The sequence below is a fragment of the Enhydra lutris genome, unplaced genomic scaffold (genome assembly GCF_002288905.1).
Source record: "Enhydra lutris kenyoni isolate GAN:26980312 unplaced genomic scaffold, ASM228890v2 scaffoldscaffold50, whole genome shotgun sequence".
Classification (NCBI taxonomy): domain Eukaryota; kingdom Metazoa; phylum Chordata; class Mammalia; order Carnivora; family Mustelidae; genus Enhydra; species Enhydra lutris.
Genome location: NW_019154134.1, coordinates 5,504,663 through 5,516,416, shown reverse-complemented (window position 1 = coordinate 5,516,416; position 11,754 = coordinate 5,504,663). Strand labels below are relative to the sequence as shown.

Here is an 11,754-nt window from a genome sequence, read left to right as displayed (position 1 = left end):
TAAGTGGAGATTTGTCTGTGAGTCAGTTATAGGCTTTTGTGATTGTCAGCCAAGTAAGAGGGTCTCTCTCTCTCTCTCTCTGTCTCTCAACCAATTCAGGAGGTCTTTTCTGAGGGTGCAGGTTTGTGAGGCAGATTCTAGAACTGGGGACAGTTGTGAGACCGTTCTAAGATGAGAATGAGACCGATCTGGGATTATGAGTAAGCAAAGTCTAGGACTGTGAGTGTGGTAAAACTGAGTTTGTGTGTCTGTGTGTTGTTGTAAATCAGAATTTGGCTTTCAGATGAACACACCTGAGCCAACCGGGTTTGTGTGCAAGAGCGGGGCAGAAGGATTTGTCCCTGGGAAGCAAACTCGGAAGTCATTGTGGGTAAAACAGGGTGTGTGTGCACGTGTGAGTGAGGCACGTTCTTGAGTGTGAATCTGGGGGTTGTTGGGCGAGCGGGAAATGTGCATGCGTGTGTGTGTGTGTGTGTGTGTGTGTGTGTGCGCGCGCGCGCGCGGCAAGTTGGGATTTCTACTTTCGAAGGGCAGCCGGGCCGCGCGACCCTGTGAGGCCGCGTTGGGGTCGGGTGCGCGCCGAGGGGCGGCGGGCGGGCGACAGGTCCAGTGGCGGAGCGCGCCGCTGCCCCGGCCCCTGCGCCGCGCGCTCGCTGGCTGGCTGGGGACTGGCAGGAACCGGAGCTGCACTGCCGCCTCTGGCGCGAACGCTCAGGCGCCTCCTCCCGCCCCAGTCACTGTGGCTCGGCGCACGCTGCCGGCGGCTGCCCTTTCCGCCTCTGGGGGAGCGAAGCCGCGGGCCGCTGTGCGCTGGAACCATGGCCTCGGGCCGGAGGGGCTGGGACAGCTCCCACGAGGACGATCTGCCCGTGTACCTGGCCAGGCCGGGCACCACGGACCAGGTCCCGCGGCAGAAGTACGGCGGCATGTTCTGCAACGTGGAGGGAGCCTTCGAGAGCAAAACGCTGGATTTCGATGCCCTGAGCGTGGGGCAGCGGGGCGCGAAGACTCCCCGGAGCAACCAGGGCAGCGTCCGCGGCTCGGGGAGCCGGCCGGGGGTCGAGGGGGACAGCCCGCGCCGGGGCCAAGGCCGGGAGGAGGGCAGGGAGCCCGCGCCCGCCTCGCCCGCCTCGCCCGCGCCTGCCGGGGTGGAGATCCGGAGCGCCACCGGCAAGGAGGTTTTGCAGAACCTCGGCCCCAAGGACAAGGTAAGGGGGCTCGGGGCTCTTCTTCTCCAGCCCTCGTTCCCTTGGCGACCCGGGGCGCCCCGACCCCGCACAACTTTCTCCGGCTTACTTCGCTTGAGGACAGGGGACAGGGAGGAGGAGGAAAAGGGCATCCTCTGCTGAGCTACCGCGCGACCTCTCAGCCTGGACCCGGATTCGCGCGGGTCCCCTGTGGCAGCAACTTCGTGCGCGCGGGACCGGGGTGCGCGGGTCCCCGCCGCCTCCTTGCCTCACCCCCGGGCCAGCGGGTCTGGGTGGGTGTGTCCGCGCCGCCAGCCGCGGAGGCTTAGTGATTTCTAGCCCTTTTCTCTGTCTGAGTAAACCACCAGCACGATTGTCTTGGCCCCACTCTGGCCCTCGATTAAATCTCAACCCGGGTCACCAGGGCAGAGGGCAAACTGGCGCTGGGAAAATGGGGTCATCTCTATAGTCCCCGGATGAACGTACAGGATGGGCGGTCTCCCCTCTCCCTCTTCAAACATCAGCTCTGTCCCTGAAACTTTTGGGTGTGGAGCCACTAGACTAAACACCCTAATCTGAGTTCCTTTCTTCTGTCCTAGATCGACATTTCCCATCTGTGTTTGTAGAGTGTACGTTTATGCACGTAGTTTGTTGCAAGACTGGGGACCACAGGGATCCAGCTGTCTCTGGAAGAATATCACTTATTTTTGAAAACAGGCCAGAGTATTAAGGGTGCGCTTTAAACACGCACAAGCTGCAAATTCTCTGCGGCTCCTGCATGTGCCAAAGCCAATTTCTTCTGTATGTGGATTTTTGAGAAACTCATGTCACACTGAACTGACTGGAGGTATGGCATTGAAATCCAGCTTGCTCTCATCTGTTTGTTTATGTCATAGAAAATCAGAACCATAGTTCAGAACATTCAGGGGCTGGGCAGAGCCCCAGTATTCAAAGTTCAAACTGATGCTGTTGAGTTGGGGAACAATAGTAGTCAGATACCTCACTCTTGTGTAGATAATGGCTGCAAAATCCATCCGCATATATTATTGTGTAAATACTGATACGAATAATAACCCAAAATGGAAATGTGTGCCCCAGAGCAATTACAGTTAATGCTTACCCAAGTTCTAGATGTTTTTCCATTCAAATGCAGCGAGCCAGTCAAAGGATAGCTTATCTCTGCACTGCTTGATTTTTGGAAGTTTGAAAAAACAAACAAAACTTTAATTATTGATACCACCAGGGAAAGAAAGCACTAAACTTCATACTTTGTAAGGGTGCCATTGGGAAACAATGTCCATGTCCCTCGCAATCACTCATTTAGTCTGTGATTTTCATACTGTCCTTAGAATATGGCATTCCCCTAGGCCCTGCTCATGTCATCCTTTTAGGAAAAACTTCCCATATTTTGGAAAAGCTGTGACTGATATCTAAACTTAAGAATGGTGTTACAGGAAGATTATTGCCTCTCTTTAGGTCTGAGCTGATAGGATTGTAATGTTCCTGTCCTGACCCTATGGGGTGGGAGAAGTGATGGAAAAGGTTGGTAACAATTGCTGTGAGTCAGTGCTGTTCCCTTTGCTGGAACACCCTGATGTAAGCCAGATAATATGCCTGGTTTGCAAGATTTAAGAATGGTAACTCAAGAAAGGGAAAGTGTTCTTCCTGTAAACCCAGAAATTCTCTCGTTTTCCTTCCTTTTGCAAACCCTATACTTTTGGCTCCTAATTGAAAAATAATAATACAACTTAAGCATCAGCAGGATTTCTTGTGCTACGTGGTTATTTCTAAGTTCAGGCTTGCTGTCAGCGTTATGCAGGCCATGTTATTATCTCTAATTTGGTTGAATCACACTGCTGAAAGAGTCAGCAGACCTTATCTACTTCTGTACTTGATGGCTATTTCCTTGAGGATAGGGATTGTGTGTTTGGATTTATCACTGTGGCTAAAAGGCCTGGCACATTGGAGGTGCTCCATAAAGGTTTGTTACATTAAACCTCCTTAAATAAGCCATATTTTTTGCTACATAGTTGCACAGTGATCATCTGGCCTCTACTTATTTTATTTTTAATATATTTTTAAAATTTTCTAATTTCTTAAAGTAAACTCTAGGCCCATCATGGGGCTTGAACTGACGACCCTGAGATTGAGGGTCTCATGCTCTGCTGGCTGAGTCAGCCAGGTGTCCCTTCTGGCCTCTTTTTAAATACCACACTTTCAGGGAGTGCTCCACCTCATGAAGCAACTTTTGGAAAACTTCACTTTAAAGATTTTAAATTAAGCCCAAATCTGCCTCCTTGTAGTTTCTTTTTTTTTTCTTTTTTTTAAACATTTAATTTATTTATTTGACAGAGATCACAAGTAGGCAGAGAGGCAGGCAGAGAGAGAGAGAGGGAAGCAGGCTCCCCGCTGAGCAGAGAGCCCGATGCGGGGCTGGATCCCAGGACCCTGGGATCATGACCTGAGCCAAAGGCAGAGGCTTAACCCACTGAGCCACCCGGGGGCCCCCTCCTTGTAGTTTCTATAAGCTATTCTTAGTTTTGACCTTTTAAAATACAAAAATAAAGTTCGGTGTTTTTTTCGTTTTGTTTTTTGTTTTTTGTTTTAAATTCTGAGATACTTTAATGACTTGAAGCTTGTGGGTTTGTTCAGCTGTCAGAAAAGTTTGGGTATTGCCCCAGTAACAAGCAATCCCCACATTTCAGTGGCTGAAGCAAACAACAGTTTATTTCTTGCTCCTGCTACTGATCAGCAAGGGTCAGCAGGGCAGGTCTGCTCATCATTTCCCCCGTAGGGAGCTAGATGGATAGCCTGATGGAAGTTTCAGCTTGACGCACCCATGTTGGCAAGAACATAGGGTGAGCTGCTCACAGACTCTTGAACTCCCATGCTGAAGTCGCAAAGATGATTTAGGTTCACGTTTCCCTGGCCCGAGCAACTCATTAATCCGTGTCTAACCTCAAAAGAATGGGGAGGGTGCAATTTTACCATGATCCTGTAAAACAGAGGTTAGAAATATTTGGAATATAGTTTTAATATCCCTCCTGGGTTTGGGGCGGGACTACTGGGATGGGACCTGGCTCCACCTACTCAAATTACGAGACGCTGAGTATATAACTCGGCCACTGTGCCCGGCTTTCTCACCCGCAAGGGTAGATAACAGTGACAACTTTGCACATAGTAAGTACTCGATACAAATTAATCAATCTTACTCTTCGATTTTTTTTTTACTGCCCTGTATATGTTTCAGGGCAATTATCACATTCTCTTTAAAATTGTCTTTTTTAGCCTTAATATTTCTAGCTTCTTCAGCCTTCCTGTAATGTAAGCCTTTCACCCCTCCAATTTACTTTTAAGGTTATAATATATTTTATAAATATTCTTTCAAAAATGTGGTGCCTAGAACTGAACCTAGTGTTCCAGATGGCATATGGCCATGGCAAAATGTATTAGGTTAGTTCATTTCTTTGATTTATAGACAACATATGCTTCTGTAGTACGAGATTACACCTAATAATTCAGTATCCATGTGCTGCTATTGTCTCCACAGTCCGTTCTCTGTCATTCAAGTATTCAGAAAGTTTTTCACATCAGCTGCTGTTAAGTCAGGATGTCTCCATTCTGTACTGGTACAACTGAACTTAACCAGAAACCAAACAAACAAACCAAAAACCTTTAATTATGGGATTTTATTTTTATTCCTTTTATAATACTTATCACCATCTTAGCTCATCTTTCTGTCCTGATAATTTTGAACCTTAATTCTATGACATAGCATCCCTCTCCCCAGCTTTGTACCATCCACAGATTTGATAATAAATACTCTTTTTGAGCACTTTCTGTGTACCTGATATCTGTATATGTAGACATAGATATTATCAAAGAATATGGTTTTACAGATAGAGAAATTCAAACTCCTAGATACTAAGTGTTTAGTATCTGATTTTAGTAACTTTGAGTTAGTAACTGAGTTTAGTAACTGATTTTTCTGAGTCCAGCATCCCTTTTTCTGAGTTCTGAGTCCTTCTTTCCAGACAGAGAGGCTGCTGCTTTATTTTAATTCAGACCATTGTGTCTGCTACTGACATGTTACTCGCATGCAGGGCAAGGACAGAGCTTTCCACCACACCTCTAGAACCTTCCTCCATCTTGCTGCCAACCCCTTATTCAGGATACTAGAACACTTGCTCAGCCTATGAAACCAGTTGCTGCAAGATCCTTTTTTTCCCAAGTTGAATGCAAAGTTTTTGTTTTTTTAAAATTTTTAATTTATTTATGAAAGAGAGAGAGTGAGAATGAAAGAGGGAACACAAGCACAGAGGAGCTGGAGAGGGAGATGCAGGCTCCCCACTGAGCAGGGAGCCCGATATGGGGCTCGATCCCAGGACCCTGGGATCGTGACTTGAACCAAAGGTAGATGCTTAATGACTGAGCCACCCAGGCACCCCGAATATAAAGTTAGTAAGACAGATTTTAAAAACATGTCTCAGTGAACTCATAATACCCTTTCTAGAGCATATCTGCGTATTAACTCCTACCTGAAGGAAATGAGTTTAGTTAATAAATGAATAAATTATGAAGAAGTTTTATAACAAAACTGTGTGGGAGAATAAAAGTAAAAAAAAAAAAGTCTCTGAGTTACACTTTGAGTGCCAAGTGCCAAGTTTGAAGTATGACTTGGGTGTTAAATTGTGATTCTGGACCCACTTGTAAACACCCTGTTAAATAATGCAGCTAGATTTTTCTTATGATAGACATTTATACTGCCACAAAATCTTCCATGGTTGGCTCATACAACTTTTTGTTTATAACTTTTGACAATAAGTACATAAAAAAGCAATTTTAAATGGAAAGGAAATATTTTTCACCATTTCTTAAGATGGTTTCCAGAGGTTTTCGTGCAGTGAAAAATTACGAACGGGAGGAGAATTATGATATATGGTCTGCCAAGAGCAAATGATACTGCGAAGACTCTGTCATCCAGTGAAAACAAACTAATGACATTATGATTACAGGGGTCTATCGATAATGCCCTTTCAGGAGCCATGGGTCTCTTCAAGTTCCCTGCTTCCCACGTGGGCCACTTTTGTGCAAGATGTTTCCTTTGTGAAGTCAGTAGGGGTTCTGGCTGTAGGAGGAGAGCATTTGAAACAAGTGAGCTGTGGTGCTTACCTTTTTATCACTTGTCATGTGCTTTTCTGGTCCTGGGTGAAAAGTTTTCAAAATGATCCAGAGAAACTGGAGTTCTCCTTGTCCTGCATAAGGGAAGACAGCTGGAAATAGAATTCTAGGTTTATAAGGGCTTCTCTAAAACATTAGAATGCCTGGAGTGCATGTGAATTTTACAAAGCTGCGCTGAACAACGAAAATTTGCCCTTAGGCTGGGAAAAAAGGCTCTTGCTTACCTGGCCCCCAGGTCACACTCGAATCTGGGACTATATTTATTTACCCAAACTTGGAAGCGTTTGAAACCTTGCAGAACTTTGGTTTAGTTTGACAGTAGGCATTTGAGGAACATTAAAAAAAATGTGCCTTCCAAGTAATGCTGCGATTGGCAGCGTTCCCTCAAAGTAATGGTCCATGGAGACAGGGTTTTGCTGACAGGCTCTTGTAAGTAATGTTTAAAATGGCCAGGGGACTGTCGGGAAGGCTTTTCTGTCAGTGATTCTCTTGCTGATTAATTTCCACTGGGCATTATTCCTACAGAGAATGTTCCTGTGAGGCACGGGAGAGAGCTTACTAGGAATAGGCGGTCTGGTTGTGGGGAATGCAGGTTGTGGCCGGCAGCTCAGCCCTCCATTTTTGGGAAGAGGCAGAAGTCCATTAAGTTGTGTAAGCACTTTTTAAAAACTTAAACTTCTAGGAAAAGATCATGTTAAGACTTCCCAGTACTCTTTACCTGGACTTACATGACATTCAAAAAACAGTTCTACTCCCTCAGGAAACGATGACGTGAGGCAAACAATAAACAAGGCAGCAAACAAAAGCTAAAGCGACGGGGGAAAGCATTAGCAGTCTCAGCTTGGAGACCCAGCCTTTCACCAACTGTCCAACTTGGGCAAGTTACCTCCTTTCTTTCTCAGCCTTGGCTTCCTCCTTCCTAAAATGAATGGGGTAGATCAGATGGTCGCCATAGCCACGGTCTATAAACTTTTGATTGTGTACCTCTATGCAAAAGTTTTTTGAACATGGTCTCTATGTATATATACACACATGGGCATATGTATAAATTACATGCATAACTTATGTACAGTTGACCCTTGAAAAATGCAGGAGTGAGGGTGCCAACCCCCATGCAGTCAGAAAACCAGGTATATCTTTGACTCCCCAGAACCTTAACTACTCATAGCCTACTGTTGACCAGAAGCCTTACAGATAACATTAACAGTCATTCTACATGTATTTTCTACATTACGTGTATTATGTACTGCATTCTTGCAATACGGTAAACTAGAGAAAAGGAAAATGTTATTAAGAAAATTGTAAGGAAGGGGTGCCTGTGTGGCTCAGTGGGTTAAAGCCTCTCCCTTCGGCTCAGGTCATGATCCCAGGGTCCTGGGATCGAGCCCCGCATTGGGCTTTCTGCTGGGCAGGGAGCCTGCTTCCCCACTACCCTCTCTGCCTGCCTCTCTCCCTACTTGTGATCTCTCCTCTCTGTCAAATAAATAAATAAAAGAAAATTGTAAGGAAGAGAAAATATATGTACAGTACTGCACTGCATTTATTGAAAAAAAATCTGCATGTAAATGGACCAGTGCAGTTCAAGCCTGTGTTGTTCAACAGTCAACTGTATTCATATTTTGTGACCATTGTGCACTAAAGAGACAAATACAAAGTAAAATATTATATAGACACATATAGATCCTTGTACTTTAGTGGCTTGTCTTACCCACCCAATTGGGTAAGTGCTTGTGAATCTCTAATTTTTAGCTCAAAGCCATTAAGAGTCAGTGGTTCTAATATTATAATCATAAATGAGTTCATTGTCAGTTTGAGTTCTTCAGTGATACATGCTTTTAAAAAAAAAATAATATATTTGTGAGAGATGGAGGAGTCGGGGAAGAGGGGCAGAGGGAAAGAGAGAGAGAATCCCAAGCAGACTTCCTGCTGAGTGTGGAGCCTGATGCAGGGCTCGATCTTACAACCCCAGGATTGTGACCTGAGCCAAAATCAAGGGTCGGACACTTAATCAACTGAGCCATCCAGGCACCTTGGTATATGCTCTTTTATGAACCAGTTTCTAAGAATTCACAACTGTTGGAGGCTTGCTCTAAGGCTAGAGACAAAGTGTTGGGGAGTGTTCAGTATACTCTCTTTTTGTACGTGGGATTGGGCCAGTGTGTGGATATCAAGGGTCACCATAAATATGATGAGTCCCCAGATCTCCCTTTAAGCCCCATTTTTTTCTCTACTTGTTTATTCAAAAAACACTTATTAAGCACCAACTATGTAAGTGCACAATGAAAAACTAATTTTTTTTAAAGATTTTATTTATTTTTTGACAGGCAGAGATCATTTTAAGGATTTTATTTATTTATTTGACAGAGAGAGATCACAAGTAGGCAGAGAAGCAGGCAGAGAGGGAGGAGGAAGCAGGCTCCTTGCCGAGCAGAGAGCCCGATGTGGGGCTCGATCCCAGGACCCTGGGATCATGACCTGAGCCGAAAGCAGAGGCTTTAACCCACTGAGCCACCCAGGCGCCCCTGTTTTTTACCACTTTAATACATTTTCATCAGCTTTATTTCTGAGAGCTTTACAGGTTCAGAGCAGAAATGAGTGGAAAGTGCAGAGCTTTCCCTTATTTCTCCTGCTCCCACATTTTCGAAGCTTCCTCCCTTATCCGCGTCTTCCACCGGAGTGTCACATTTGTCACACTTGAGGAATCCTCACTGACATATCTTTGTCACCCACATGTCATAGTTTACATTAGGGCTCACTCTTGGTGTTGTTCATTCTGTGGAATTTGAAAAACGCATAAGGACACCACTCACCATTACAGTATCACACACAGGATTTTCATTCTCCTGAGAGTCCTTTGTGCTGCACCTGTTCATTCCTCCCTTCCCTCTAACCCCTGACAGCTAGTCTTTCTCTTGTCCCCACAGTTTTGACTTTTCTAGAGTGTCATAGATTTGGAATCATACAGTATACAGCTTTATTCACATTAGCTTCTTTCACTTAGTGACGTGCTCTTAATGTCCCTCCATGTCTTTTCATGGCTGGATAGCGCATTTCTTTTTAGCACTGAATAATAGTCCATTTTCTGGATGTACAATTTCTTTATCCATTCACCTACTGGCATCTGTTCTGGTTGCTTCTGAGTTTTGGCAGTTCTGACTAAGGCTTCTATAAACATTTGTGTGCAGCTTTTTATGTGGACATAAATTTTTAGTTCGCTCGTGTAAATACCAAGGAGTGCAGTTGTTGGGTGGTACGGTAAGAGAACATTTAGTTGTTTTTTTTTTTAGTTTTTTTTTTAATTCCTTTTTTCTCTTTCTTTCTTTCTTTCTTTTTCTTTTTTTTGAGAATATTTACTTTTAAAAGAACTCTCCGAACTATCTTCCAAAGTGGCCATACCGTTTTGCATTCATTCCTGCCAGCATTGCATGAGAATTTCTGTGGCGCCACATCCTTGTCACGGTTTTGGGTTTTGGCCGTGGCAGTAGGTGTGCAGTGGTTTCTCACTGATGCTTCAGTTTGCAATTATTTGATGACGTTATGATGTGGAGCATCTTTTCATACTCTTACTTGCCCTCTGTGTATCTTCTCTGGTGAGGGGTCTGTTTAGGTCTTTGGCCCATTTTTTAATAGGGTCATTCATTTTCTTACTGTTGAGTTTTAAGAATTCTTTGTATATATTTTGGATAACAATCCTCTACCAGGTGTGTCTCTTGCAAATATTTTCTCCCGGTCTATGGCTTGTCTTCTCATTCTATTGACATTGATTTTTGTAGAACGGAGGCTTTTAATTTTAATGAATTTCAGCTTCTTCATTATTTCTTTCATGGGTTATGCCTTTGGTGTTGTAAGTCATTGCCATACCCAAGGTCATCTGCGTTTTCTTTTACCTTATCCTCTAGGAGTTTTTATAGTTTTGCATTTTACATTTGGGTGTGTGATCCATTTTGAGTTAATTTTTGTGAAGGATTTAAAGTCCAGCACTATTTGTTGAAAAAGACTACTTTTGCTCCATTCTGTTGCTTTTGCTCCTTTGTCAAAGATCAGTTGACTTTATTTATATGAATCGATTTCTAGCCTCTCTATTCTGATTCAATAATCTATGTGTGCATTCTTTTGCCAGTACCTCATTGTTTATTTTTTATTTTGTTATTTAAGTGGGCTCCCTGTCCAATGTAGGCTCAAACTCACGACCCCAAGATCAAGAGTCTCATGCTTTTCTTTCTTTTTTTAAAAAATATTTTATTTATTTATTTATTTATTTATTTATCACGCACAGGAGTGGGGATGGGCAGAGGAAGAGGGAGAGAATCTTGAGCTGATTTGTGCTGAACATGAAACAGGACCTGGGTCCTTCTCTTACCACCCTGAGATCATGATCTGAGCCGAAATCAAGAGTTAGATTCTTAAGGGATGAAGCTACCCAGGTGCCCTGAGTCCCAGACTCTTCTGACTGAACTGGCCAGGCACACCTAATACCACATTGTCTTATTTAATGTAGCTTCAAGCAAGTCTTAAAGTTGAGTGGTGTCAGTTCTTTCAAGTTTCTCATCAAGTATGATATTAGTTATAGGTTTTGTTGTTGTTGTTGTTTAAGATTTATTTATATATTTTAAAGAGAAAGCATGGAGCCCTACATGAGGCTTGATTCCATGATCCTGAGATCATGACCTGAGCTGAAACTAGAAGTCTGAGGCTTAACTGATTGTGCCACCTAGGTACCTCTAGCTATAGGATTTTAATTGGTGTTGAGGATGTCCTCATCTGTGACTGGTTTGCTAAGAATTTTTGTCATGCATTGGTGCCAAATTTTGTCAAATTCTTCTTCTGCATCTGTTGATTTTGTTCATGGTATTTTGCTTTAGCTTCTTGATGTGATAGGTTACATGAATTTTCCAGTATTGAACCACCCTTGCATACCTTGGATAAATCCCACTTGGTCATGGTGTATAGTTCTTTATATACGTTATTGAATTTGATTTGCTAATATTTTTTTTTTAAGATTTTATTTATTTATTTGACAGATAGAGATCACAAGTAGGCAGAGAGGCAGGCAGAGAAGAGGGGGAAGCAGGTTCCCTACAGAGCAGAGAGCCTGATGCGGGGCTTGATCCCAGGACCCTGAGATCATGACCTGAGCTGAAGGCAGAGGCTTTAACCCACTGAGCCACCCAGGCGCCCCTGCTAATATTTTGTTAAGAAATTTTACATCTGTGTTCATGAGAGATATTGATCTCCTTTTCTTGTAATGTCTGTCTGGTTTTTGTATTAGAGTAATGGTGTCTTCCTAGGATGAATTAAGTATTCCCTTTGCTTCTATCTTCTGGAAGAGATTATAGAGAGTTGGCTTAATTTCTTCTCCCGAAGTTTGGTAGAGTTCACTAGTGAA

General features: G+C 43.7%; 1 protein-coding gene across 1 annotated transcript in view; it reads left to right on the top strand.

Moving 5' to 3' along the window:
- The first annotated feature begins 697 nt into the window (after positions 1–697).
- Positions 698–11,754, top strand: part of LOC111156927 (dihydropyrimidinase like 3) — a 112,006-nt gene continuing 100,949 nt past the window's right edge. The window contains exon 1 of the mRNA XM_022518073.1: positions 698–1,208. Within this exon, the coding sequence (XP_022373781.1) occupies positions 819–1,208 (390 nt within the window). The 5' untranslated portion in view covers positions 698–818. The remainder of the gene's footprint in view (positions 1,209–11,754) is intronic.